The following is a 26,825-nucleotide window of genomic DNA, read 5'->3' as shown; positions in this document are numbered from 1 at the left end:
CCCGCTGCGGGGGGGCTGTCACCCCCAGCCCGGCATCCCCCCAGCGCTAGTGCAGCCGCCCCAGTGCCCCCCGGCCCCCCTACCCCGCAGCATCTGCTTGATCTCCTTGCTGGCCTGGCTGGTGGTGAACTGGTTGACGATGTCCAGAGCTGTCTGGTTGTAGGTGTTCCTGACGTGGGCGTTGATTCCGCTCTGCAACAGCACGGAGAGGGCTTGGGAGGAGGCTGCGCCCCTCCAGGACCCCCCTAGACCACCCCAAGACTAGCAGCCGGCAGGCACAGCTCACACTGCCTTGGTGTGTGTCCCCCAGAGACCTTCACCGCATCCCCTGGGAGAGGTGCACATGCTGCTCCGCAGCCCCTGGCCGCGGGGTCTCTCCCTTCCTGCAGCCCCTCCCTGGGCTGGGGGCATCTGGGGGTGTCGGGGGGGGTGCCCTTACATCCAGCAGCAGCCGCACCACGTCCGTCTTGCCGCACAGGGCCGCCTCGTGGAGCGCCGTGCCTGCCTTGGTTTGCCGGTTGATGTCAATGCCAGCCTGCAGCAGGAGCCTGCGGGCAGAGTCGGGGTCAGCGAGGACGGGCGAGGGGACCGGCGCTGACCTCCCTGCCCACGGCACCCACCGGATGATGTCGATGTGGCCATTCTTGGCGGCGAGGTGCAGGGGGCTGGTGCCGTTGGGGTCGGTGGCGTCCCCCGGCTTGGGCTCCAGCAGCGCCGCGCACATGTTGCTGTTCAGGAGCAGTTGGACCACCTGGCTCAGCAAACACAGACGGAGCAGGGCTGCAAGGGCGGCTCAGCCGCCTGCCGGGGGCTGCGGACCCCCCGGCTCCCGCCTCCCCTCCCTGTCCTGCCCCTCCTCCAGCAGCCAGAGATCCCCCACAGGGGTGGCACCACGAGCCACCCACTGACATCCCTCCTGGGCGCTGCCCCGTGCCCACCTCCCAGCTGCTCCAGCACCCCCAGGGACCTGGCTGTGCCCCCATCCCCTCCCCATCTTCCTCTCAGGGGTCCCAGCCCTGTGAGGACTTACCCCGACCCGGCCAAACTCGCACGCCAGGTCCAGGGGCGTCTTCCCCGAATTGTCCATGATGCAGGGGTTGGACTGGTGCTGCAGGAGCATCTCCGACTGCGAACGAGCGAGACCCCCCACCAGCTCAGCGAGGGCACGGAGGGCGGCACAGCCCCCCCACCACCACCACCGCACCCCACCATACCACGTCGTAGTGGCCGTGCTGTGCCGCCAGGTGCAGGGGGATCTGGCCCTCGTCCGATGGGATGTTAACGGAGGAACCTGCTTTCAACACCATTTTCATGGGCTCCTTCTTGCCTTGCCAAGCTGCGTAGTGCAGGGGCCGCATGCCTGCGGGCGGGCAGGACAGGCACACCGTGAGCCCCTCGGGCATGCCAACGCGCCCGGCCAGAGCCTGCAGGGGGGCAGGCAGTGGGGAGGGCCACGGCCAGGACCCACGGACTTGCCTTTGTTGTCCTTGATGTCCACCGCAGCCTGCGCCTCCAGCAGCAGCGAGATGAGCTCCGTGTTGCCGTTAAGTGCCGCATGGTGCAGAGCCGAGAACCTGGGGACCGGCCATGGTGTCAGGGGTCCCACATCCCTGTCCCCTCTGCAGCCCCTCCATCCCCTGCCCAGCAGCATGGCCTCAAGCCTGCACCCACCGCACACCCAAGGGCACCCACTCTGCCTCCCGCAGCCCGCCATGTGCGGGTGTCCCCGAGCACCCTGGGCACCCCCACCTCTACACCCCTCTGTGGGCACCCGGAGAAAGAGCTGCCGTAGGGGCCAGCCATGGCCGAGCCACGAGTCAAGCCAGGAGCCAGCCATGCCCCAGCACGCAACAAGGGCCAGACGGATGGACATGCCAGGGCAGATGTGGGTTTCCTCTCCAGCCCATCACTGCAGCCACAGGACAGACCCCTCCACAACCGGCACAGTGGGATGCAGGGCTGTGGATGCTGCTGAGCCGGGAGCGGGGGCTGGTGGGACTGATCTGGGGATGCTGCAGCAAGATACATGCAGATAAAACACTCCCTGAGGATGCTGAGACCCCGTGGGGCTGGAGGCAATGGGCAGGGCAGGCACAGCGGGGTCCCACTGAGAGCGGGGGGTGCCAGGGAGGCACCCTCCTCACTGACCCACTTCCCCCAGCCCAGCTCCAGCAGCGCAACTGCAGGCACCGGAGCGGGGGGCGCCCAGGCTGCCAGATGGCAGCGGTGCCCCTGCCTGGTGCCGGGCCTTGCCATGGGGTGGGGAAAGCCCCCCGTCCCGCCGTGCCATGCCCAGCTCTGCTTTCCCCAGGACTGGTCAAACCAGGAGGTTCATTGCTGGGAAACAGGCCAGGAGCTGACCTACTTGCTGCTCCCGGGAGCGGCATCCTCCGCGCAGCTGCGCTTGCGCCCACTACGCCGCCACTCCGGGTCCCGGTCATGCGTGATGTCCCCGTCCCATCCCCGGAGCCAACCCGGTGTCACCGGAGCATGGGAACAGACTGCGGACCCCGGCAGAACCTGCCAGCCCCTGTGGGTGCCTGGTGTGTGAGAGGCGGCCGTGGGACGGCGATCCCGTCTGCGCCCCATCACCGGGACCCCCAGCTGAGGGGGGACACGTCCCCACTGGGGAGCATGCTTTGGCCAACGCGTTCCCCACGGAGCTGCTGCCTGCGATCCCCCGGCAGGGAGCAGCGATGCAAGCAGACAGCTCATGCAGGAGGTCGATCCCCAACGTCTGCCTGGGAAATGTCAACATTTTCCGCTCCAGCGCCCTGCTCAAATCCGCTCAAGATGGTGCAAATCACAGCCCTCTCCCAGGCTGCCTCGGGGGCTTCCCCCAGCATGTCCCAGCCGGCCACAAAGGCCACGCGCCGTGCAGGACACCGGCCCCCGGGGCAAGCATGGGGACACCAGCACGGTGCTCGCCCACAGCACCCACCAGCCCGGGAATCCGCAAGCACAGCAGAGGTGGGGAAACTGAGGCGCAGCACCGCGGCTGGCTGAGCTGGCACAGCACGCCGGTGGCAGAGCAGAGCACACGTGGGCTGCAGCCTGCCTCTGCCCTGCGCGCTCCCGGGCGATAATCCTTCCCAGAGCAGGGCTGGAGGTTGCTCCCCTGCTGCAGGGCTCCTCCTGCACTCGGCCAAGCCTGCCTGTAGCTACAGGCAGTTGCAGGCAGGGCACGAGAAGCTTTCAACTGCTGTCCCAGCCCTGCTGCGATGCACAGCCCTGCTGCGATGCACAGCCCTCCGGCAACCTGCCGGCTCCAGCAGCCACTGCTCAAGGTGGTCCGTGGGGTGATGCATCCCCTCACCCTGCCCACATCACGCCCTCCAGCCCCTGCCCGACACAGGCAGCGCTATGCACTGCCCCACCGCTGGCCGGTGTGCCCGCGTGCTCCCGCTGCCATGCACACGCGCTCGTGCTCGCAGACACACTTGCGTGCACACACTCGCTCAGCTGCACATCTGCAGGCTCGCGCGCACCCGTGCGCGCACACACGTGCACACGTGCGAGCTGGCAGAGCCGATGCGCCGGCGGGTACCAGGGGATGACTGCTGCCACCGCCCCGGTGCCAGGGCCCTGCTCAAGGTGAGGATGAGGAGGGACTGTGGCTGCTGCACTGTGCATCCCCAGGGTATGCCCTCCTGTTCCTGACCCCATCCAGCCCCTCCACTCGTGCCATTTCCACGGCCACAGGAGAGCCATCCCCAGGGACCAAGCAGCATCGCTCAGCCCCGTGTCCTGCCCGCCTGCTCTATGGGGAGAGGACAGGGCAGGGGCAGCCACAGGGTACAGGGGGAGGCTGCTGCCCAGCCCTTCAAGCATCACTCCCTGCTCCCACTGCAGCCCCTCCTCCCCCGTGGGGCTCCAGCTGCCTTCCTGCAGCCTTATTACTGTGATTAGCAGGGGGTGAGCCTGCAGCCCCTTTCCCTGCTCCTCCCTGCCTGTGGGATGGCGGCTGCAAAGCAGCGCAGCGGCTGCACAGCCCGGCAGGGTCACAGCTCACCCACCCAGCACCCTGCGGGACTGCTCCCTGCACAGCACCCGCAGAGCCCTGAACCTGCAGCGAGAGCTGGAAAAAGCCGGCAAGACACGGGGCAAAGCTCTTCTTCTGCCTTTTAGCCTTCGCCGCCTGCCTCCCGTGATGCCCGTGGCTGCTACGTGCAAGCCCACCGGCTCAAGGGTGCAGGCAGGGCTCAGCCACGCTGGCTACGGGGGCAAGACCCCCTGCCTGTCCAGACCCTGGCAGCTCAAATGCATCACTCCAGGCAGTCCGGTGCACCCCCACAGATACACGAGACTCCTGCTCGCTGCACCCACGACCGGCCACGCGCACCCCTGCTCACAGCACCCCACGGCACACCCACCCTTGGTTTTTGCGCACCCCACAGCACACACCCCCTTTTTTGCAAACCCAGCGGCACGTGCACCCTTGCCCGCGCACCCCAGTGCGTGCCCAGGCACGGGGCTCCCACTCACCCGTCGGTGTCTTGGAAGTTGACGTTGACTTTCTTTGCCGATCCGAGGAGCTCTGGGAGGGAGGGAAGGGGACAGCACGTTAGAGCGGCGCGGGAGGCGGCTGGGGCAGGGACCCGGGGCACAACGGGGAGGTGACGCGGCTGCAGCTCCAGGTTTCCCTCCCCACCAAGGTTTTGGCACCCTGCAGCACGGTGCCGTGCCGGGCAGGAGGGCATGGGGTAGAGGAGTCCCCACTGATGACAGCAGAGCCCAAGGGCCTCTCCTGGAACCAGGGTCTTCATCCACCCGGGCTGCTGTGGGTTTTCCTGGGGTCCCCTCCCCAGCTCCTTTGCCTCGCTGGGGCTCCCCTGTGCCCCAGCATGGCCCGTGCAGTCCCCGCCCAGCACTGCCCCACTCCCACCCCACACCTACCAGTGTGGGAAAATAAACCACCTCGGGGCAATCCAATTAGCACCGCAAGGAAGGATGGAGCCAGATTTATGTAAGATTTAACAGAAAAATGCCACTCAGGCTTTCCAGTGAGCCTGCTCTTCTTTGCAGCTCCCAGCAAGGAGCTGGAGCAGGAGGAAGAGGAGGGTGGCTGCAGCATGGCAGAACCCCAGGCTGGGGATCCATGCAACAACCCCAGCAGCGAGCCAGCACCGGCACGGCCCCGAGACTATGGGAAATAACTCAAAGGCTGCACGGCCTGGCCAGGAGAAGGGGTGGCCATCCTCGCCCCGGCAGCTCGGCAGGAAGCGTGCCAGGGACAAGCACGCTGGGGACAAGCACTTGCTGGGAGAAGCTGGCTGGAAGGGGCGAATTCAGGCAGGGAAGGGAGACACGGAGCCAGAGGGACACTCTGCGCACTACGGCCATGGCCTGGCTCGCTCTCCCTGTACTGTGTCTCCTCGTCAGCGTCCCAGTGTGATATTCAATTATTCGGCACAAAGGGCTGTGTCAGCAAACGGGGCGCAGGGGGAACCGGCAGCGGGAAGGGCGGCTCTGCCCAGCCCTGACCCACAAGCCTGGGGAGCGGTGTCGGGCTGAGCCACCCCTCCCTGGGCCACACATGGCCGATGGGCCCAGGAGCAGCTGGGATGAGAAGGGGCACCGCAGGGTCCCCAGGGTGCAGAGAGGGACGGGGGCACCGCAGGGTCCCCAGGGCTCAGGCAGGGATGGGGCACTGCAGGGTCCCCAGGGTGCAGAGAGGGACGGGGGCACCGCAGGGTCCCCAGGGCGCAGAGAGGGACAGGGCACCACAGGGTCCCCAGGGCGCAGAGAGGGACGGGGGCACTGCAGGGTCCCCAGGGTGCAGAGAGGGACAGGGCACCACAGGGTCCCCAGGGCGCAGAGAGGGACGGGGGCACTGCAGGGTCCCCAGGGCGCAGAGAGGGACAGGGCACCACAGGGTCCCCAGGGCGCAGAGAGGGACGGGGGCACTGCAGGGTCCCCAGGGTGCAGAGAGGGACGGGGGCACCGCAGGGTCCCCAGGGCGCAGAGAGGGACCGGGGCACTGCAGGGTCCCCAGGGCGCAGAGAGGGACAGGGCACCACAGGGTCCCCAGGGTGCAGAGAGGGACGGGGGCACCGCAAGGCCCCCACAGCCAGCCCTACTCGCCTGCCTTCCAGCATCTAAAATACCACCAGCCTGAGCTCCCTTGCCCTGGCAGCCTGTGATGTTCATTTAACATTAACAAACCAACCCCAGCAACAAACACCCATTGGGGTGGCCAGACCCAGGGAACAGCCCCCCACGTCCTATCCCCACTGCGGCATCCCCGTGCTCCCGCAGAAGGACTGGATGTTGCACTGGGACTGACCGAAGCGGACGGGGCCGAGTGGGTCCCCGCCAGCCCCGAGCTGCCGCCAGGCTCCCCAACAAAGGTGCCATTCAGCGCCGGTGGAGAGGAGCCCAGGGTCGCTTCCGCTGCCGCCCGGCGCCAAGAAGCAGCTCCCAGGAGAAGGGGGCTGAGCCGCCCCCTGGGGATGCACATGGCCCACGGACAAAAGGAGCTGGCGGGCGCAGGAGCGGCATCGTGCCCGGCACTGGCTCCAATCTCCGGCCCCGAGACGGGCCCCGCTCCGGCTAACCGGTCCTCGCAGACGGATGGACGGATGTCAGCAGGTCTGCGGTGCCTGGCCTTTCCCACGGGTTGCTCCCAGTGAGGGGCTGGGATGGGGCGATGCCCAGGGGATTGGTGTCACCGATGGTGTCACTGTTGCACCCCACGACGCCGACCCCCGGGTACATGCTGGCAGCCCCCAGCAGTGGCCAAACCAGCATCAGCCGAACACACCGTAGCGGCGAATCTTTCCTCCCTGCACCTGCAGGAGAGGCTGCGGCTGCCAAAATCTGTTTAGCACTTCCATCAATGTCCGTGCCAAGTGCTTAGTCAGTGACTTCCAGCCGTGCAGCGGTTTGACTTTCGTTAAAGCTCTGGCAGCGGCCACAAGCCTGCCGGTGCCCGTGCCGGGCTGCGGCGAGCTCAGGCTCCGGCATGGCTTCAAGCGCTGCCAGGAAAAGGTCCTTAGGTGCGGCATCGGTCTGATGCGGTCCCCTGGGGAGCAGCTGGGTGGTCCCACATCCTCCTGGGGTGCAGCACCCTGGGGTGCCGCTGGCTGCCCAGCAGCGTGGTGAGGTGGCATGGCGATGGTGGCATGGATGGTGGCACGGTGGCTGGCACCCCTGTGGGGCCACGCCAAGGCCCCAGATTGTGGGAGCCGGTGTGGTACCGGCAAAGAATCAACGCCGTCTGCACCAGCACCGGGGCCCTTGAGGGACAGCAGCTTTGCACTGGCAGCAGGCAGGGCAGGGAAGGCAGCGCCTGCCATGCCAGCTGGTGCCACCAATGCTCCCGATGGGCTGTGAGCAAAATCCTCACGCCATGGTCCCACAGCCCAGCAATTAAGCCCCCCCTGTAACGAAGGGGCACGCATGCCTGGCGCGGCAGTGGCAGGCTGGCATGGGGTGCGAGGAGCCGTGCCAAGGGTGCTGCACCGCAGTCAGCGCCTGGAACCCAACCGGGCCCTCGGCACAGCCCCACGCTGCTGGGTGCTCGTGGTTGCCGGGGCAGGGGCAGCGGGACGGGCGCCCTGACATGCTGCCAGCTCCGCAGCCCCGGGCTGTCTCAGCCCCACTGCTGCCGTGCAGGATTTGCAGCCTGACTGGGGGCAGCGAGACATGGGAGAGTTCATTAATGGCTGGGAAGCACAAGGAAAACTCATCCACTAACAAGGCAGAGGGAAGGGAGCTGAAAGTGCTGCCGATTAAAAATACTGGCCACAAAAGGAGGCAGGCACAGCGGGGAGAGGAGCAGGGCTCCTGCATGGCCGTGCTGCCAGCGGGCACCAAATGCATCCCTGGCTGTCCGCCCCACCAGGATCGCCGGAGGGGTGACAGACAGCACCGAGCACCCACAAGCACCGTCCTGCCCTGCCTGCGCGGAGGCGGGACCGTCGGGCAGACATTGCAGCACAGAGGGACGGTGGCACCCCCTCGCTGAGGCTCTTGCTCACACCCACCTGAGCCCCACCAGGCGGGGTGTCCTTGGGACACCCCAATGTCCCTTCTTTGCTCAGGTGATGGTCGTGCCATGCAGGAGCACAGGGCTCCCCTTGCACCCCAGGCCCACGGCACAGCCTCCCCACAGCTCTCGGAGCAGCTTGCACACCGTGAGCATCCTGAGGGGCCTGACGGTGCTGAGCAGGGTTGGGCAGGACCACATTGCCAGCCACGGGAACAGGGGACGTGCTGCAATGCCCGATCCAGCGAGCCCTGGCACCACTGGGTCCGGCTCCAGCCCACGATTCCTGCGCGCACCGGGAGCCGCAGCCGTCTGCCATAGACACCGACTATAAACAGCTTCTGCTGCTAGTAAACACCGCCGTGGGGAGCTCAGCCCAGCCACTACTCCCAGAAATGCCTTTACTTAAACACAAGGATCACAGTAGCTAAACGCACGCTTGAATTCAGCCCGGCTCTCTGCATGCAGCCAGCCCCAGGCGGGCACCACGACAGCAGGCGACGCACGAGCCGGCTGCATGTGCAGGGCTGGGCATGCACCGGGGAGCCGCTCTGCCTGACCCCAGGGTGCAGCCATGTGTCACCCTGACCCCCTGCACCCCTCTACTGTGCCTGGGCGCTGCTCCGGGCATCCCGGTGCATGCCCTGGAGAGCCCCCTGTGCCCAACCATGGCTCTGGGCATGCTGGTGTGAGCCATGGGGAGACCCCCGTGCCCAGCCACTGCTCCAGGCACCCCGATGCACGCCATGGGGAGACCCCCGTGCCCAGCCGCTGCTCCAGGCACCCCGATGCACGCCATGGGGAGACCCCTGTGCCCAACCGCTGCTCCAGGCACCCCAGTGCATGCTGTGGGGAGACCCCCCATGCACAACCATGGCTCTGGGCACCCCAGTGCATGCAACTGGGAGACCCCCTACGTCCAACCACTGCTCCGAGCATCCCAGTGCATACCATGGAGAGAACCCCATGCCTGGCTGCTCCAGACCTGCCCCTGCACCCCGTCCAAGGCTACAGCCCCACGTGGTGGGACACCTCAGTGCCTCCATGGCCCCTGGCTGGGGGCTCCTCTCCCTTCCCAGCAGTGGGGCCGTGCAGCACCCATTAGCGTGCTCACGCGCCAGCCCCCTGCATCGGCAGCCAGCGCAGCGCCAGCAGTGATCAATGCCCGGCCGGGGCGCGGGGGCTCCCGGCCAAGCCCCCGCTGACGAAGCACATCCTCGCCCCGCTCCCCCCGGCAGCACCGCACCAGCTCGCAGGGAGCGGGCGGCTGCTCTGAGCAGATGGCTCCAGCCTCTGCTAAATCAACATCTACTTAATGAGGGGAAAGCCGTCGCTGCTCTCCCCTCCCCAGCTTGGCAGCAGTGGTGAATGAGCCTGAGCAAGCCCCCCAAATCCTCCTCCCCATCTCTTCAATCACCACACTGCAGTGGTCCCCCTCCCCTTCAGTCCCACCATCCTTGCCGCTTCCTCCCCTGCAGCATGACCCCTACGTGTCCCCCCCCCCATCCTGCCCAACAGGGACCCCCGGGGCCCCACAAGCAGGATGACACCAAGTACCCACAGGGAGAACATTCACAGCAAAGCCAAGCACCTATTTCGGAGGAGGAGGGGAGGACCCTGCAGCAGCATCGCCGTGAGCTGCCGGATAAAGGAAGCATCCAAAATAGCTGCTCTTAATTATACCCTTGCTGACGAGCGCCACGCAAACAACAGGCGCTGCAAGCACTCGCTGCACGAGGAGCCCTGGCATGAGTGGCCTTATTCCTCACAGTGGGGATGGGGTCCACGCTGTGGGGTCCCCATGGGTGCACATGCTCTGCCCACGCATGTGCCCCTGTGGGGACCCCATGGAAGTGGCCGGAGCAGCCCCAGCTGGGTCTGGTGATGATGGGGACACCGGGGAGCCAGTCCTCACCGCTGTCAGACAGCAAAAGGCTTGTACTCCTGCAGCCAAGGTCGTGTCAAGCACCAAGGCCGGCGTGATGTTCAGATGCTAATGAAGCCGTTATCATCTTCGGATCGATTTTGACTGTATAAATAATGCACCGGGAAGCCGGCGGGCTGCTGGCTGCATGGGAAGTGATTGCCTGGGGTAAAGAGGTGGCAGGGGTGGGATGGACCCATTGCAGCCCAGTGTCCGTCACAGCTGGACACCCCAGTGCCCCTCAGAGCTAGCCAGCCATTCCCGTCAGAGCTGGACACCCACTGCCCACCACAGCTATAGGCTCTATAGGCTCCAGTGCCTATCACAGCTGAACACCCAGATGTGTGCCCCAGTGCCCATCACAACCCATTCCCCAAATCCCAGGGCACTTTTGGAGGATGCTGGCCCTGTGCCCAGTGCACCTGCTGGTGCTCCAGACGCCCAGCCCTCACGCAGGAGCCTTCCACAGGGAGCAGAGAAATCTGCACTTCAAAATCAATAGGCCGTGGCAGCCTGAGTCACGGTGCTGCAGCAGCGCAGGGCTGTCCCCTGGGGCCAGGATGAAGCAACTTAAATGCAGCTTTCAAGAGGCAGTGGAGACTCCCGATTTATTTATTTTTTTAAAAAAAGGAAACTTTTCGGTCCCAAGAGAGGACAAGGGGCTGACCCTGCGGGCTGCCAGGGCAGGTGGGGACAGGGGACAGGGGTGTACCCAAGGTAGAGCCAACCTGCCAAAAATCTGGGGCTGGAGCCAGCCAGGGGACCCAGCACCCCACGGTGCCCGCCAGTGCCGTGCCAGGGCAGCGGTGCTCACCAGCAGCTACCGTGAGCATCCCCGCTCTCCCTGCCATCGCCCAGCCGTATCCTCACCCGACCTTTGCTGCGTGGTGCCATGGAGCCTGGCCGAGCTGTTCCCCACTGCTGCTGCGTCAGCCGGGTTCCCCCGGGGCAGTGCCAGTCCCCAGCACCATAGGGTCTCCCCCAGCACCATAGGGTCTCCCCCAGCACCACAGGGTCTCTCCCAGCACCAGTTTGGGGCTGAGCCATGCAGCACCCCGGCTCTGCAGACACTCCCTCCCAGGGCAGGGTTGCTGCCTGTGAAGTCCCTGCAGCCTCCTGCCCGCTCCGGGCTGCCTCCAAACCCACTGACCCCTGAATAACACACAGATCTGCACCACTCTGCCATGCAAAGGCTGCCGGTGACTCGGCCCCGTGCAAGCGAGGCTGCAGGAGAGCCGGCAGCAGGGACGGGCAGGGGTGCAGGCAGCGCGGTGATGCAGTGGCTCTGGCCCCACAGGTGGGACACGGGGTGCCAAGCTCGGCCCCGCGGGACCGCCACCAGGCATCACACGAGGTCCGCTGCGCCCGTCGCCGCCGGCCCGGTGCCAGCCGTACGCCCACCCTCGTCTCTGCGGAAATGCGTGTCGGTGCCGCTTCCACGGAGCCTTAATTGACAGTTTGCACTCCCCGCACCGGGGCGGCTGCAAGCAGGTAATTTTCAGTAATCACCCTAGGTGGAAAGAGTCACCGCCGGCACAGTGAGGCTGCCGTGGCGGGGGACAGCACGGGGCTGCTCGGGGCCCCTGCTAGCCTGTGTCTGCCTGTCCATCCCTGCGTCCGCACCCCAGCACGGCCGGCACTGGGCATCCTCGGTGCCTGAGCAGAGGCTGCCCAGGACAAGGGAGCAGAGAGGGGCAGATGCCAGCACCACTCACCTGAACCCTGGGGCAGAGATGATCCTGCCCAGCCCTGTCTCCATCCTCCCCGTCTCCTCCATGGGGCCAGGGAGCCCTGAGAGGACCAACCCCAGCCACGCTACCCTGCAGGGAGGGACCAGTAGTTTTATGCGTCTTAAAGTACGGTTAACTAACAAATGGTCACTGTCACCTGGCCTCCCACAAACCCAGCCACAGCCCAGACGTCGCTGGGAAGTGGTGGGGAGCTCCCCGACGTACATGGAGCGTGTGCCCATGTGCACACGCATGCTTGCAGGCAGTCCAGATAAGTCAGAGGGCAAAAAGCAACGCTGCAGCGCTGGGCTCTGAGCTTCCACGCTGCACATGGGTAAAACAGGCCCTGGGTTCTATTTTAAACACGGTGCCTTTAGTGCCATCATTTGTCCTTGTCCACATAACAGCCTGGCTTCCACACGTGCCCACGCACCGTGCCCACCCCTGCACCCTTCTCACCACGGTGGCTCCCCCGGCGGTGCCTGCGGGCAGGGTGGGCATGGCGATGGGCAGCTCTGTGGGTGCATGGGCTGGCAGCCCGGTGCTGCCGCGGTCACTGCCAGGGCAGATGGGCAACACGTGGATTCGCAGCCAGGCGATGCCATGTAAGTGCCCTGAGCACCGGGAGCCTGGCCGGAGGTGTCACGCTGCTCCCGAGGGCCTGGCAGTTCTGCAGGGGAAGGGCAGGGCTTGCAGGACCCATCCCAGTGTCCCCAGCACAGCGGGCACTGGGTGGTGGGGCTGGTAGGGGCAGTGCAGGACCACCTTGCCCCATCCCTGCCAGGAGCTGGGGCTTACTCAGAGACAGCCCCAGGATCTGCGCACACCAGAGCAGAGACAGCCGGGAGAATAGCTGCTGCGGAGCTGCACGGCCGCGAGGAGCGCGCCGTAAACAGCCCAGCTGCAATGCAGGAGCCGGGCAGGCGGCTGCTTTGTCTGCTCCAACGGCTCCGGCAGCCACGGACCAAAAACCTACGGGGGCCTCGGCGAGGAGGCGGCGCAGAGCTGGGCTCTCAGCCGCTGCATCTGGAAGGGATCAGCCAGCGGCTGCCACCACCGCTGCTGAGAGCCATCCCCAGCACCGAGCCCCACGCCAGGCCAGGGAGGAGGCAGCACTGCCGAAGCGGCCAGCGGAGATGGCCCTGGGTACACGGATGCACGGGGCAGATGCACACGGGCACATGCATGCACGTGGGTGCACAGGGGCAGCCAACGCACACAGATGCATGGGGCAGATGCACACAGGCACATGGGTGCGCAGGGGCACCCAACGCACACGGATGCATGGGGCAGGTGTACAGGGGCACCCAACGCACACAGATGCATGGGGCAGATGCACACAGACACGTGGGTGCACAGGGGCACCCAACGCACACGGATGCACAGGGGCAGAGCAGCACTGGTGCAGAGCAGCCAGCCGCTGGTGCACATAGTGCTTGGAGAAGCAGTGAGCAGGCTGTGCCCATGGCAGTTGCTTGGGCACCAGCTCCAACCTACTCTGTCTCCAGCTGATATGGGTCATGGCGGGGCACAGAGCTGGGATCCCGTCAGCCTGCTGCGCCCTGGGGCACCCCAGCCCCACAACCACCTCGGACTGCTCGGCTCTCACCAGGTAGCTGGCAGTGACCTTGCCGGTGAGACCCAAGGAGACCCAGGAAGATTCAGCATTACCCCGCCAGCCGCTCTCCCACACCATCCCAGCACCGTGCTTCCCTGGCCGGAGGGCGTGTGCCGGGCACCGGCACCCATCCATCACCGGAGCAGGCCCAGCAGCACGGGGCTGTCAGGCCATGCCGAGGCTGGTGCTGTGTCCCCAGCTTCCCATTTCTCAGGCTGATTGCTCCTGTCGCTGCGGAGCCCAGTGTTAAACACCTCATTTTCTACTCCGTATTGAGTTGGAAAATACTATTAACATTTCATTACAGCTTAAAGATCCCTCTCAGCCCGGCACGAAGAGCCAGCCCGACAGCAGGATCGCTCCTGCGCCAGGCAGGCTGCGCTGGCCCCTGTCTCTCTGGGGAGCGGGGACCAGGAAGGGGGATCCCACATGCCCCACCTGCAGAACGGGACAGAAACCCGGGGCGGGGGTGGACATTGGCACTGCACACTCGCTCGGGGACAAGCCTGGCATGGCCCATCCTCAGGGCATGCTCGGCTGCAGCTGGGGGACAAAGCGGTGACAGGGTAGCAGCATCCACGAGTGCCGGTGCTCCCGAGCGGGCTTTGCTTCCCAACACCTTTCCCTCACCTGCGGGAGCCTGGCCCAGCAGTAATAGCATCGCCATTAAATACCAGCAAATAAGTTCTCCAACACTTTCCTGACAGTGCCTGACACTTGCAAAAGGCACCTTTAGCCGCTGGCTGGCGAGGTCAGCGTGCGGCGGGTTCATGGCCAGCGTTCAGCCAGAGGCTCACCGGCCCTGGCTCTGCAGGGCAGCCAGCGGTGCCCAGCCCCAGCAATACCCAGCCCCGATGCAGCAACACACACCGCTCCCGGCACACCCCGCTCCCGCACCGGTACCAGGAGGAAGAGCGCTGCGGCAAGCACAGCCCCGAGCATCGCCCCAGAGCCAGGCGGTCCCTCCACCGCTCACCCCGCTAGTGACACCGCAGCTCCCACCCACCACGTGCCTGGGGCTGACGTTCACCGAGGACCCACCGCCGCTTTGGCACCCACCGGAGCCCTGGCACAGCGCCGTGCAGCCACTGTCCACGGGCATCGCCGCCGTGGGGCTGAGCACGCTGCTGCCTGCGCAGCTGCCAGAGGGGCCCTGTGGGTACAGGGGGTGCGGGAAGGGGCCGGGGGTAGCCAGGCACGCCGAGCCAGGGAGGGGACCGACCACAGCCTTTCCCAGCTGCTGTGAAGGGGAGGGAAGGGCTAAAGCGGGAGCAGGGGAGAGGAGCCAGACGCCAGCCTGGCTAACTAGAAACCAAGCTGAGCTGGTGGGAAGGGGCAGGCTTCGGAAGGGGGCTTGGGGTGCCCACAGCACCCAGCCCTGCTGTACCACCAACACCCCAAGCATCTGCAGCACCGTCACCTTTGGGTGCAGCCTGGCCCTGCCATGTCCTCTGGACGCTCCCTGGGAGCATCATCCCGCCGCAGTGCATGGGCAGCGAGGAGCACCACGGCACCCGGCAGCAAGGCCCTTGTGCAGGAAACAGCCGGAGGCAGCAGCCCTGGGAGAGCCGCGGGCACGAGGGGCCGCCCACCACTGGCAAAGGGCTAACTGGTGCCAAGCCAGGTGAATTTGGGCCTGCTGTGAGAAAATCCAGGCCAGTGAGGGAGCCTCAAGCGGGGAGCAGAGCTGCCAGCCCATGGCCACGCTGCTACTTGGTGTTGGTGGCCAACAGCCTTGGATCCTCTGCAGCATCCCCCGGTGGGCAGGGACCCCACAGCCAGCCCCCAAGTGGCTGGGGTGGCAGGGGGGGCAGAGGGGTATTTGCGCCTGCAACTCCGTCCCAGCTGGAGAGAGAGGCAAGAAAATGTAAAATAACTAGATGTCACCCTGGGCTGAGTAATAATCCCCCTCTGGAAGGAAACTTGGCACACACCATCCTGTGCCCGCCTGCCAAGTTCTGCTGGAGCGAGGTTTCACACGCGGACTAGAAACCCCAAGAAGTTTAAGGGACCCGCTGACACACTGTTAAGCACAGCAATGGCAGGAGCTGCTTGGCCCAGACCGCCACCCCGGACAGCCCTCAGGGATAGGACATGGCTGGGGTGCACCAACATTGCCCCATGCCAGCATCACCCCACGCGCCCCACCCTGTGCCTTAATACGTGCCGAGGGGACCGGGGGGGGGCCATGGGAGCAGCATCTGGTTATGGGACCGAGGAATGTGCAGGGGCCCAGAACCCCTTTGCAGCCCCCCCAGCTTGGCCGAGCTGCCACAGGATCCGGCCACATAGCCCCTTCCTCCCACTCCAGACGTCCTGCCTGGCACCGATGGCTCCAGAGGCCGGTAGCACGCAGGGGCTCTGGCATCCCGGCGAGCACCGTCTGCTCCCCCCTGCCCAGGCTTCCCCTGCAGCGAGGAGACCCCAGCATCCATGGCCAGGGAGCAGCAGCAGGAGCCATTAGGGGCAGCTGCTGCCTGGGGAAGTTTCCTGTGTTACCGGAGGGCTGGGGGGAACCGGGCAGCTCCGACGGCTGCTGGCCCCGTGCGCCCTGGGCACTGCACCACAATTGGATTTGCAGCTGCCCTGCCTTTTACTGCATGGAAATTGAATTGTAAAATGTCAAAGACATTTCCTAACTGCGCCATATTAGCCTGGTTTTATTAAATACTGTTATCAGAGGAGATTATTAATGCAATCAAATTCAAGAAAAAAAAGCCCAGAATTAACTGGCCACCATGCAGGAGGACGCACTGGGGGGCAGGAGGTAGCTGGCGAGGCCCTGCCCAGGAAGCCCATGTCCCCAAGGGGTCTGGCCTCTGCCTCCCACTGCCTCCACATCCCAGAACACATGTGAGGAGGGATCCCACCCGGCTGCTGCAGCTCCCCTCGAGTCCTGGGATGGGTCCCCATGGAATGGCCACACCCCAGAGGGTGACAAGTCTGGGGGTATTCACTGAGCTTTGGGGTCCCTCCCCTGCTGCCTGCACCATGCACACCCTGCAAGGAGCTGCCTGGCTCCTGCCCTGGTCTCTGCACCCACAGCGGGCTCTGCCTGCCCTGCACAGCCTGGAGCTGGGAGCAGCATGGCTGGAGGCAGCTGTGGGGCCAGCACAGCCCCAGTGCTGCCAGTGGGGCTGGGGTTCCTCCCCAGGCAGGGCAGGACCTGCTCCCCAGGCAACCCAGTGGAGCCAGGGCTGGCTGGGATAACCCCCAAAATGCTGGGGCTGCTGCCAGCGACAGGCAGGGCAGGACGCAGAGCCCTGTGCAGGCAGCAACATGGGGGCAGGGGTCTCCCACCCAGGGCAGGGGCACCCCAAGAGCTGCCTGTGCCTTGGTACCCGCACCCCTGGGCCGTGGGGCCCGGCAGGGCTGGGGTACCTCAGCACAGTGGGGTGCAGGGCCCGGTGCCCAGGTCCTGAGCCCCACCAGGCAGCGTGGCTCACCCAGCCCCGGGTGTCCCGGAGCGAGGTACCCAGAGCTCCAGCGGCACACAAGGATGCGAGACCCGACTGCAGCCTGGGGATGAGGATGGCACCGAGGACCAGGCACGGGGCGGGCAGTGCAGCCCCATGGGACGCAGCCGCGGCTCCCGCTTGTGCAGCCAGGCTGCAGCCGGCCCGTCACACCGGGTGCTCACCCAGCACCGCGGGGCCACGTGCCACACCACCTCCTTTGCCACACAAAGCCGCTGTGTGCAGAAGGCCTTTGAAAAGCCCCCCAGCCCTGCGGGAGGAGAAGCCGGGGCAGAAGGGCCCAGCCCTCGGCTCGAGGTGGCTCCCACGGCACCGGCGGGTGCCATGAAGAAGCCTTTTCCAAAGTGGACAAGCCGCCGGTGGCACTGGCCTCAAGGGGAAGGAGCCTGCTCGCTCCAACACACCACAGCCAAGGAACCACGGTTCCCCTGCGTGGCACAGCACAGCCCCGTCTCACGCTGCCCAAAGCTCCGGGTGCCTGGGATGGGGATGGTGCGGTGGGTGCAGACACTGCTGGGGTCACCCTGGGGCCCCATCCTGTCCCACGGTGCCCGAGCCAGGGAGCCAAGGGGAAAACGCCAAGTCACGACAATTCTTCGAGGTAGCACCAGGGAGGAGGGGACAGGGAGGGAAACAGTTTGCTGCCAAATCCCTGCATCTGATTTGCGTAACTTTCAGACAACCTCATCAATTATGGATGCCCGGGAAGCCAGCGAGGTGCGTGCTGCGGCCAGCCCGGGCCCCACAAACTCGTACTCCACACGCTAAATCGGGCCCCACATCACCATAGCAACCCGTGTTAATTCACGCAGGGATTTTTAAAATCTCATTTATTAAACCCCACATGAATAGGATATTATCCAGATAACAGAGCTAAGTTACAAATCTTCCCGGTGCCACGCAGCGCGGGGAGCACCGGAGGCACGCGTGGGACCGGCACGTGGAGGGGATGGGGGATGTGGGGATGCCGTGGCATGGGGACAGCCCCTGCTCAGTGCTCTCCCACCCCATGCCATGCACTGCTCCTCCAGCCCCACTGCTGTTGTCAGAGGTGCTCGGGCACCCCAGACCGGGAATGTGGCACCCGCTGCCGCACGCAAGGCCCTGCTGCCGGGCAGGAGAGTCGAGTCCCATGGGGAAACTGCACAAAGGCAGCCCGGCACTGGCACCGGGGGGGTCCAGCCCAGCTGGAGACATGCAGCCCACCCAGGGCACAGGGCACTCATCCAGGACCACAGCAGGAATCTCCCCAACGCCAGGCTCGGCCTTACTGGCTGTCCCTCGCCCTCGAGGCCAGCACAGGGAGCACCGCTGGCACCCCACGGCCATCCCACCCGCCAGCGCCCGGCAGCTGGAGGGCTCTGTGGCGGGAGAGCGGCTGGGGAGGGAGATGCATCAGAGCAGGGCTGGGAAGGAGAGGGATGCGGGAGGAAGTGGTGGCACTCCAGCACCGCTGGCCGTTGCCACAGCAACCCCAGCTGTGCGCCCGGGCCAGCAGGGATCGGAGAGGGGCGTGCGAGGGATAGCGCTGGGCACAGGCCAGGTGTCATCCCCGCATCCCCGTGCATGCTGCTCCGCGAGGCCACAGAAGCAGCAGCACCTGGAGCAGGTTGGGATGAAGGGGGCTCCGAGCTGCAGCCTCTTCTCTCCCTGTGCGGGCCCTCAGCAGTGACGGCAACGATGGCACCAGGACACGGGGGACACCACACCAGCCCTGCATGGCACAAGGGACCGCACGCCAGCCCTGCGTGGCACTGGGGACATGGGGGATGCCATGCCAGCCCTGCACTACAGTGGGGACATAGGGGATGCCATGCCAGCCCTGCTTGGCACCAGGAGATGGGGAACACCACGCTGGCCCTGCTCGGCCAGGGACACCCCCTGCACGACCAAGGATGGGGGTCACCACACCAGCCCTGCACGGCTCCAGACCCATGGGGGTGCCCATGTTTGGGGAGCGCTGGGCCCGGGGAGAGAGGGATGCAGGGTGCAGTGGCAAAGGAGCTGTGTGCCCAGTGACCCGATGGCACACAAGTGCTCCCCATGGTCCCTGCCCATGCCCAGGGATGGTCCCCAGCCCCCCTGGGTCGGCCCCGCACGCCAGGCCTGAAACCTGCGGCTGCATCAGCACCATGAATAATTCAGTCCCGGGTGGAACGCCTCAACAGAGCAGTTATATCGTACAGAGAGCAGCTACTCCTGGAGCTACACACACAAACACACACGTACAGACACACGTACACCCCCGCAGGCTCACGCCTGGACACACGCACTCCGGTGCACACACGGGGACGTGCAAACCCAGCCACCGAGATGCACGCAGGGAGATACCCATGGAGCTACATCCAAACACCCCCACACGGAGAAACACCAACACAGCCCCATCCAAACACACATATGCCAGGGTACACACCGATACACAAACATAGACACGCACCCAAACACAGGCACACATGCACACGCGGCACCCGCGTACACGCACACAGACACGGGCAAACGTGCGCAGCCCCGGTGCACACACGCAGGTCCGTGCACACGCGCTCCACGCCCAGGCAGATGCCCCCACCTCTGCCCGGCCGCAGCCCCCTGCCCATGCCCAGGCCAAGCCCCCCCCGGTTGCACCGGCCCGGCTTCCCGGGGGGGTCGGGAGCTGCTCCCGGGCGCAGGGCAAGGGCAGCCCGCCCGGGCTTGCACCGGGACCGGCGGGGCGATGCTGTGCAGCGCCGAGCACCCGCGCAGAGCCTGGGGATGCTCCGCCGGCACCAGTCCCCACCCCCCACCCCCCGTCGGGCTGCCCCCCCACCCCGGGACGTCTCCGGCCCCCACCCGCGACCGCGCCGCACCGGGGAAGGGCCGGGGATGCTCCGGGGCCGGGAGGGGCGGCATCCCGGCGGGACCCCGGGAGCAGCGGGCGGGATGCGGGCCCCGAGCCGCCGCGCCCGCTGCTGCGACGCCGGTTCCCCCCGGCCCGGCCCGGCCCCGCCGCCGCGGCACTCACTGGCTTTGCCGGGCTTGGGCCTCTGCAGCAGCTTCTGCACGGCCGCGACGTCCTCCGCCTTCACCGCCTGCACCAGCTCCTGGTCCTTGCCCATGGCTCCGCGGCGCCGGGGCTGCCGGCTGCGGGCTCACGGCCCGAGCATCCTCCGCGGCGCGGCGAGGGGCGGGCGGCTCGGCACGGCACGGCACGGCACGGCTCGGTGCCGGCCCCCCCCCCGCCCAGCCCGCTCCGGAGGCGGGGGAGCGGCGGCGGCGGCGGGCGCCCGGGGCGGGGCGGGGCGCGGCGGGGTGGGGGGGGCCGCACCGGGAGCGCGGGGGCAGCGGGGAGGGGAGGGGGAGGAGGGAGCGCACCGGCAGCGCGGGGATGGGGGGGGGGGAGGAGGAAGAGGAGGAGGAGGAGGAGGGGAAGGAGGGGGCGGGGGCCGCCCCGGTGCCCGCGGGCGGAGCACGGGGATCCCCCTCCCCGCTGGGTGCCTGGGCCCGGGGGACGCCCCGCGGCAGCCGCCGCTGCCGCCGTGGCATGTAATGAGCTGGCGGGTCTCAGCGGCCCCGGCAGCCGGTTGGGAGAGCAGGGAGCACGGCTGTCCGGGGCCTCTTCTTCCTCGGAGGGGATACCGGGAGCAGCAGGGACCCCCGGGAGAGAGGAGCCGGGGGCTGGTGAGTCGAGCAGACCCCCCAGGGCACCCCCTGCTCCCCAGCCCTGCTCCTGGGTGCCCTTCACCAGTCCCCTTCCCGCCACTGTGCCCGGCCGCTGCAGCCACCGGCCGTCAGCCTGTGGTGGCTGATGATGGGAACCAGCTTTTCAATGTCTTTAAATAAAGCCCTTATTACTGCCTAATTTTCCGCTTTCATAGACGCAATGGCCAGTGACATTTGTCCCCTTCCACTTTTTCATGGCTTAAATGACTGGGGCATTAAAGGTGTGGAGGGTGACTGGCAGTGCAGAGGGCTGAGGGTGCTGACAAACCAGACGGGAAATGGGGCCAGCGATGGACGAGGCATTAATGTGCTCATGGTGCCCGGTCAATGCAGAATGCAGCCATCACCCACACAAAATCACACCCAAATTTCTGCTCTCCCAGACATGTTACTCGCTAAAAGCTTTGTGGAGGTCCCGGCCCCGGCAAAATAATGTTGGGGTGCCTTGGTCCGAAAGGCTCGTACCCAGCTGGCCCCTACAGCGGTGGGCACTGCGGAGCAGCGAGGCAGGCAGCTGCACGGGGACAGGTGGCTGCAGCACCCATGGGTGCAGGGCACAGGGACAGGCAGCTGCAGCACCCGGTGGGTGCGGTGGATGGGGACAGGTGGCTGCGTGCACCCATGGGTGCAGGGCACAGGGACAGAGGGCTGCAGACCTGGGTGAGTGCCTGTGGCAGGGGCAAAGATGGAGGGAACCAAGCAAACTCTAGACAAACAAGAGCCAACCTCCTCCCTGAGGCACCCTGCCCATGCTGTGCTGGCCCATGGCCCCTGAGCTGGAGCCCAAGGATGCCCTCCACAGCCCCCAACTCCCTCCGCAGCCCCCAGCTCCAGGCTGACCCCCCCTCAGGGACAGTGGGGTCTGTCTCCTCTCCCCACCCCCACTTTCCAATCCAGGACATTTGGGTTGCCAGAGCGAGACGCCGTCTAATCTGCCCTCTAATCCCGCAGCCTCGCAGTGCGCGGCTGCATGGGGGGTCTGAGCTGCTGCGGGGCTCCCTGGGCTGGGGGCTGGGGCTCTGCACACGACCAGGGGCCCAAGCGGGTTGGGGGCTTCCCTCGCATCTGCCATCACTTGATAACGAACGAAGCTCCTCAACAAAGGTCCCTTTGTGCCCCAAAGCTCTCTCCTGCCAGGCTCCCGTGCCCAGCGCCAGCACCCGGCAACCCAGCACGGACACGGGATGGGGCAGCTCTGGCCCCGATGGCCTCACAGGGCACCGGGACCTTTGTGACCAAGCCAGGACTCAGGACAGCAGGGCTGTGTGGGGCTGAGTGGGGCACACAGCTGCCGTCCCTCCTCCCCTGGCTGAGCCAGGCTTTTGCAGAAGGAGCTCCAGACCATCTCGCATTTCTGCGGCTCCTTCCAGGCTCTTGCCAAGTCGGGTTGGTCTTTGCAGAGCAGAAGAATGTGCAGTGAAATGTCTGTGTCGCTGCCCTGCGCACGCCAAGCCAAAACCAGCGCCCTGAACAGGGAGAGCCACGGGCACGGGGGGGGATTTTTGGCTTTGCCCCTCCACACCCGCTGCAGGGATGGGCACCATGGAGGAGCAGGCATGTAGAAACTCTTGTTTGCAGGAGCTAGAGGCACCATCGGCAGTGGGAGGGCTCACCCCACACAGGCGTCCCCCCGCATCTCCCCGCCACGGCTGCCTTTCCGACGGCTGCAGACGAGTGCAGCGGAGGCCCCTGCCCGGGCACGGGAGGCAGAACGAGCCTGGGAGCGTGCGAGGCCCCGGGCACTGGATTAAAGGAGAGGAAGGAAGAGATGAAAGCAGCGTTTGGAGGTTGGCTCTGCTCGGTGCAGGAAGCGAACACTGCGCTCGCGCCCCCCCCCCCCCCCCCCAGCAATCAGGGGCTGACGGTGGTGGCTGAAAGCAGCCATGGGGTTGGGGAGGGGTGCTGGTGGGAGCCTGGTAGGGCCCCCACACACCCCTCGGGCACTGCCCCATGCTGGGTGCCAGCCCTTGCCCAGTGGCATGTAGCACCCAGCACCCTTGCTGGGCTGGATCCCGTCCTGCAGGGAGGCACAGCCACCTTCGAGACCAGCACGATGCACACAGGCATCCCGGCAGCACCACGGGGCAGGGGCTGCCCTCTCCCTTCCCTCCATCATCCCTGCCCTCCATCACGGCTCTGCCCTGTGGCTGCCAAAGCCTCCAGCTCCAGCAAAGCAGGAGCAACGGGCCCAGGAGCCGTCTACAGGACCGACCCCAGCCCTCCGCACCAGCCCCAGGCCCCCCTCGCCTGCAGAGGGAGGGCAGAGCCGTGGCCCCCCAGCACTCAGCAGCATCTACAAAAATACTTTATTGTGGAAGTGGGGTGCATGGGAGCTCTCTGTACAGTACGCACCAACGGCAGCGACGCGGCCACCTGCACACAGACACGCGACGGCAGTGCCTGAAGCCCACCCTAGTGGGGCAGTAGGAGCCCGGGGGGCTGCAGCCCCTACATCACCTTGGGCCTGGCATTGAGGCGGATGATGGCCTGGTAGTCCCGCACCAAGTCCCGCAGCTGGTCCAGGTAGGGGTTGATGTTCTCCTCCATCCACTCCTCCACCGTGTCAGGGAAGTAGACCCCCTCCAGGTGGGCACGCAGGTCACGGACAAAGCTCTCCCAGTCCTCGTGGAGCCTGGTGGGGGAAGAGAGCAGGGGGGTCCAGCTCCCTCCTGTGAGGGACGCCAGAGCCAAACCCAGGACCCCTCCCCAGCCCTGTGCATGTACCCGGGGGGGCTCCCAGCCCCCAGCACCACGTACTTCAGCACCTTGCTGCCGAAGGTCTCCATGTTGCGGGGGTTGCCGAACTGCCGCTTCCGGTGGTAGGGGCTGAACCAGCCCTTGATGGCGCTGGGGAGGCACGAGGGCAGTGGGGGGCACGGGGGGCCACCGGCGACAGGGGAGCTGCATGCCAGGCAGGTCCCCTCCCCTGCAAAAACACTTGTGCTCCGGCCCCGTGGCCAGAGCCAGCCAACCCTGCTGCCTCCCGCTGCCCGTTACCTCTCCTCCTCCAGGACTTTGAGGATGCTCTCCTTCAGGTGGCCGTTCACCTGCTCGACCATGTGGTAGATCTCCACGCCAGGGAACGCTCCCCTGCCCTCGCTGGGGAAAAGGAGGAGGAGGTGAGAGCCCAACACATGGGGTGCACCGGCCGTGCCAGGGCTCTGGGCTGGGTGAACCCCAGCACGCTGCATGGCTGGAGGGCACCCGCCCTCACCCCCAGTGGGTCTGGGACCGGGGCATTTGGGTAACCACCCCCCCGCTCCCCTCCAGCACGTCACTTCTGACATGACCAGGGTGGCATTGCCGCAGCCACCCCCCACCATGGCCAGGCTGTGCCACGCACCACGTGCTCTGCTCCAGCTGCATGCTCTGGAAGCCCAGCGCGTCCAGGACCTTCCTCTTCGTCTCTTCTGTGAAACCCCCTGGGGAGGGCGAGGAGAGGGGCAGAGGGGCCCGGGCCACCCCGCCATCAGGCACTCGCCCCTGGCTTCACCATGCCCGCAAAACTGGGGGAGCTGAAGGTCTCCTACCCCTGCCTCCCACCACCTCCCAGTACCCTTCCCTGCCTGCAGGATGGGGTCTCGCAGGCAGTGGCTGCCCACGGGTGGGGAGACGGGGGACGAGCCTGCCCGCGACGGCTGCTCTGGTGCCAGCAGCAGGGGATGGCTCACCGTTCACCAGGGTCTGCAGGCAGATGGCCAGGGAGGGGATGCTGACGGGCAGCAGCTCGCAGAGCACCGAGTAATGATCATACCTGCAGAGCAGGGCCAGCCACGCCATCACCAGCAGGGCTGCGCGGGCGCCGGGGAGGGCGGGGGTCCCGCCGCCCCTCACCTCTGCCAGCCGGTGAGGACGATGCCCTGGAAGCGCAGCGGGGCCAGCCGTGGCAGGGCCTGCATCACCTTCAGCCAGCTCAGGTGGTTTTTCAGGTGGTAGCTCAGGGGGGGCCAGGTCTGCACCGGTCCCGTGGTGCCCTTGAAGGCGCTGGCGAACCACACCGCCTCGAAGCCGCTCTCCGCGTACTTGGTGAGGAACGGCCCTGCAGCGGGACGGGTGCGAGCCACCAGTGCCACGGACCCCAGGGGGCTGTGGGGGGGATTGGTGGGGGGTGTCCCCCCCTGCCAGCCCCAGGAGCCCGGCACGCTGCCTTACCGATCTGCTCAGCCTCGAAGCTGGGTGCATAGAACCACACCACGGGCGAGACGTGCTTTGCTATCCCGGACTCTGCGGGGGGAGCAGGGATGGGGAGGTCGGCACCAGTGCCAGGGGACTGCCTGGGGCTCCTCAGGTTCCCCCGAGAGCTGTGTTTCCACAGGGCCAGGCACAGGCTCCTGATGGGCACTGGGCACAACGCCTGTGGACGGGTGCTGCCGAGACCCCCCCAGGTTTGGGTGCCACTGCTGCTGTCCCCATCCTCTCACCCCGCAGGGCTCCCACGCTGATCTTCCTCAGCATGTCGTCCCACATGAGCGCCTGCAGCCCCAGGTACTGCGTGGTGATGAAGGCCAGCACCTCCTTGATGTGCTTCAGGTACATGGTCCCCGTGTCGCCCTTGTTGCGGCTCATCCAGTTCTTGGAGTCCGTCCCCTCCCCAAGGTGGAAGACCTGGATTTGGGGGGAAAAGGGGATGCTCAGCACCCCTGGGAGCACGCCTGGTGCCCGGGGTGAGGTCCCTGCATGGCCTGTCACCCACCTCATCTGCACCGATGTGGATCCAGGTGGAGCGCCTGTGCTTCTCGATCACCTGCGACAAGATGCTCTTGAGCAGGGCCAGGGTGTCGGGGACGTGGGGGTTGAAGCTGTTGGGGAAGCGCTCGACCTCCCGCAGGTGCTGGTACTTCTCGTGCTTGAGGATGAACTGCGTGGGAGGAGCTGTGAGGGAGGGTCCCCAGGCCATGGGCCAAAGGGACACGGGATGAGGAGCAGGACCGGGACCCCCTACCTCCACGTGCCCAAAGGTCTGCACCAGGGGAACCACCTCCAGCTTGTGAAGCTCCGCCAGCTGCTGGATCCGCTCGATGTCCTCCTCGCTGGGAGGGCAGGGACAGGCTCACCAGGGCATGCCAGGGCAGAGGGCAGAGCATGAGGGCACTCCCTCCTCCTCCTCCTCCTCTGGCACCCTGCCCCTGTAACCCTGGCTGCCCCACGCCTGTGTGCTTTACTGTGGGACACAAATATTGACCCGGCGGGGCAGGAAGCTGGTCCGCTGGCGGCTCAGCCCAGCACTCCAACCACAGTTATTGCAGGCATGGGTCCAGGGGGGTCACACCCAGCCACCAGCCGGGACCTGCCAGGGTCACACCGAGCCGGCAGCCCCCTCAGCCAGCTCAGTGCACAGCCCCAGCTCACCTGTAAGCGTACGGGGACTTGAGGATTTCCAGCTCCCCCTGGAAGGGGAACATGTCCTCGTATTCGATGAGGATGCCATTGGCTCCCAACTGGGACAGGAGGGGGAACACCTGCGGGGTGGGCAGGGTGGGCTCAGCCGGCGGGCACGGCACAGTCCCGGGGGGCCGGTGGGGACAGCCGGCAGGTTGAGACTCCCCGGCACCTCCTGCTGGTCCCTGGACATCCTCACCTGCTCCAGGTAGGAGACCCTGGGTGCAGCTCCCTTGAGGTCCAGGTGGACCAGCCGCATCTCGGTGGTGCTGACATCCCTGGGGACCTGCTGCCCCAGCTCTTGCCTCGGGACCGTTATCTTTACCACAGGGAGCTCGAGAGCCTGGCTCTGGGGGCCAGCGACCTCAACAGTGTCACCTGTGTCCCCCCAGAACCCGCTGTCCTTGCTGACATGCTTGTGCAGCTCCAGGGTGAAGCTGCAGGGAACGGAGCAGGGCTGGGGGGTGCCATGGGGCATGGGGCCACCAGCCGCCCCCCAGCAACAAGCCCTTGCAGAGGCACAACCCAGTGTTCCCCCACAGACCCCGACCCTGCCGAGACCCCGACCCACACCTGGGGTCCTGCTGTCACCTCACCTGTCGCGGAAAAGGAACTTTATGCCAGCCAAGGCCACGAGGAGCAGCACAATGAGGCGCAGCAGGTTCAGCCTGTGGCTCCGCTGGAAGGCCATCTCTGCGGGGCACACATGGGGGTCCGGCCACATGGCAGTATCCCAAGGAACCCCGAGCACAGGTGACCCCATGCAGCCCCACAAACCGTGGCCTGCTCCCCTGACCAGGGCAGCACAAGACCCGGTGAAAGGGGACATGGGGGAGACCCCTCCCTCCACCCTGGCCCCAGGAGGGGACATGCACAGGGGTACCGTGTCCCTCCTACCTCACGTGCCCAGCACCCGGGGCTGGTGGCCAGACCTGCCTTCGCCTCTGCCTGCAAGGGCGCAGCCTCCTTGGACTCTGCCAGCGCGGGAGCAAACAAGGCAGTGGCTGTAGGG

The 26,825-nt window shown here is 66.3% G+C and overlaps 2 protein-coding genes across 2 annotated transcripts in view; both read right to left on the bottom strand.

Annotated features, from left to right (window-relative positions):
- The window catches only part of CASKIN1 (CASK interacting protein 1), a 34,068-nt gene extending 14,024 nt beyond the window's left edge, over positions 1–20,044 (bottom strand). Inside the window, exons 1-8 of the mRNA XM_075104630.1 lie at positions 19,737–20,044; positions 4,486–4,537; positions 1,477–1,574; positions 1,215–1,360; positions 1,031–1,126; positions 621–751; positions 440–548; positions 84–192 (exon numbers count right to left, since the gene is read on the bottom strand). Coding sequence (XP_074960731.1) covers positions 84–192; positions 440–548; positions 621–751; positions 1,031–1,126; positions 1,215–1,360; positions 1,477–1,574; positions 4,486–4,537; positions 19,737–19,830 — 835 coding nt within the window. The 5' untranslated portion in view covers positions 19,831–20,044. The remainder of the gene's footprint in view (positions 1–83; positions 193–439; positions 549–620; positions 752–1,030; positions 1,127–1,214; positions 1,361–1,476; positions 1,575–4,485; positions 4,538–19,736) is intronic.
- A 2,681-nt stretch (positions 20,045–22,725) lies between these two features.
- On the bottom strand, positions 22,726–26,800 carry LOC142062360 (hexosaminidase D-like). The gene is made up of 14 exons (XM_075104621.1): positions 26,711–26,800; positions 26,410–26,506; positions 26,013–26,250; positions 25,784–25,893; positions 25,377–25,464; positions 25,128–25,292; positions 24,856–25,039; positions 24,587–24,658; positions 24,269–24,473; positions 24,106–24,188; positions 23,778–23,856; positions 23,432–23,533; positions 23,192–23,281; positions 22,726–23,066 (listed from the first exon to the last, which is right to left on the bottom strand). Exons 2-14 carry the CDS (start codon positions 26,502–26,504, stop codon positions 22,883–22,885), a joined length of 1,695 nt encoding a protein of 564 aa, XP_074960722.1. The 5' UTR covers positions 26,505–26,506; positions 26,711–26,800; the 3' UTR covers positions 22,726–22,882.
- Positions 26,801–26,825: the final 25 nt, after the last annotated feature.

This window comes from Phalacrocorax aristotelis, chromosome 10 (assembly GCF_949628215.1).
Source record: "Phalacrocorax aristotelis chromosome 10, bGulAri2.1, whole genome shotgun sequence".
NCBI lineage: Eukaryota > Metazoa > Chordata > Aves > Suliformes > Phalacrocoracidae > Phalacrocorax > Phalacrocorax aristotelis.
The sequence above is the reverse complement of the archived record's forward strand: the minus strand, read 5'-3'. Positions and strand labels throughout refer to the sequence as shown.

Coding starts and splice junctions, on each gene's coding strand:
- LOC142062360 (XM_075104621.1), bottom strand. CDS start 26,504: ATGGCCTTCCAGCGGAGCCACAGGCTGAACCTGCTGCGCCTCATTGTG. Junction 25,040..25,127: donor TCCACATCGGTGCAGATGAG/GTGGGTGACAGG, acceptor CCCCAAATCCAG/GTCTTCCACCTTGGGGAGGG. Junction 23,067..23,191: donor TTCGGCAGCAAGGTGCTGAA/GTACGTGGTGCT, acceptor TTCCCCCACCAG/GCTCCACGAGGACTGGGAGA.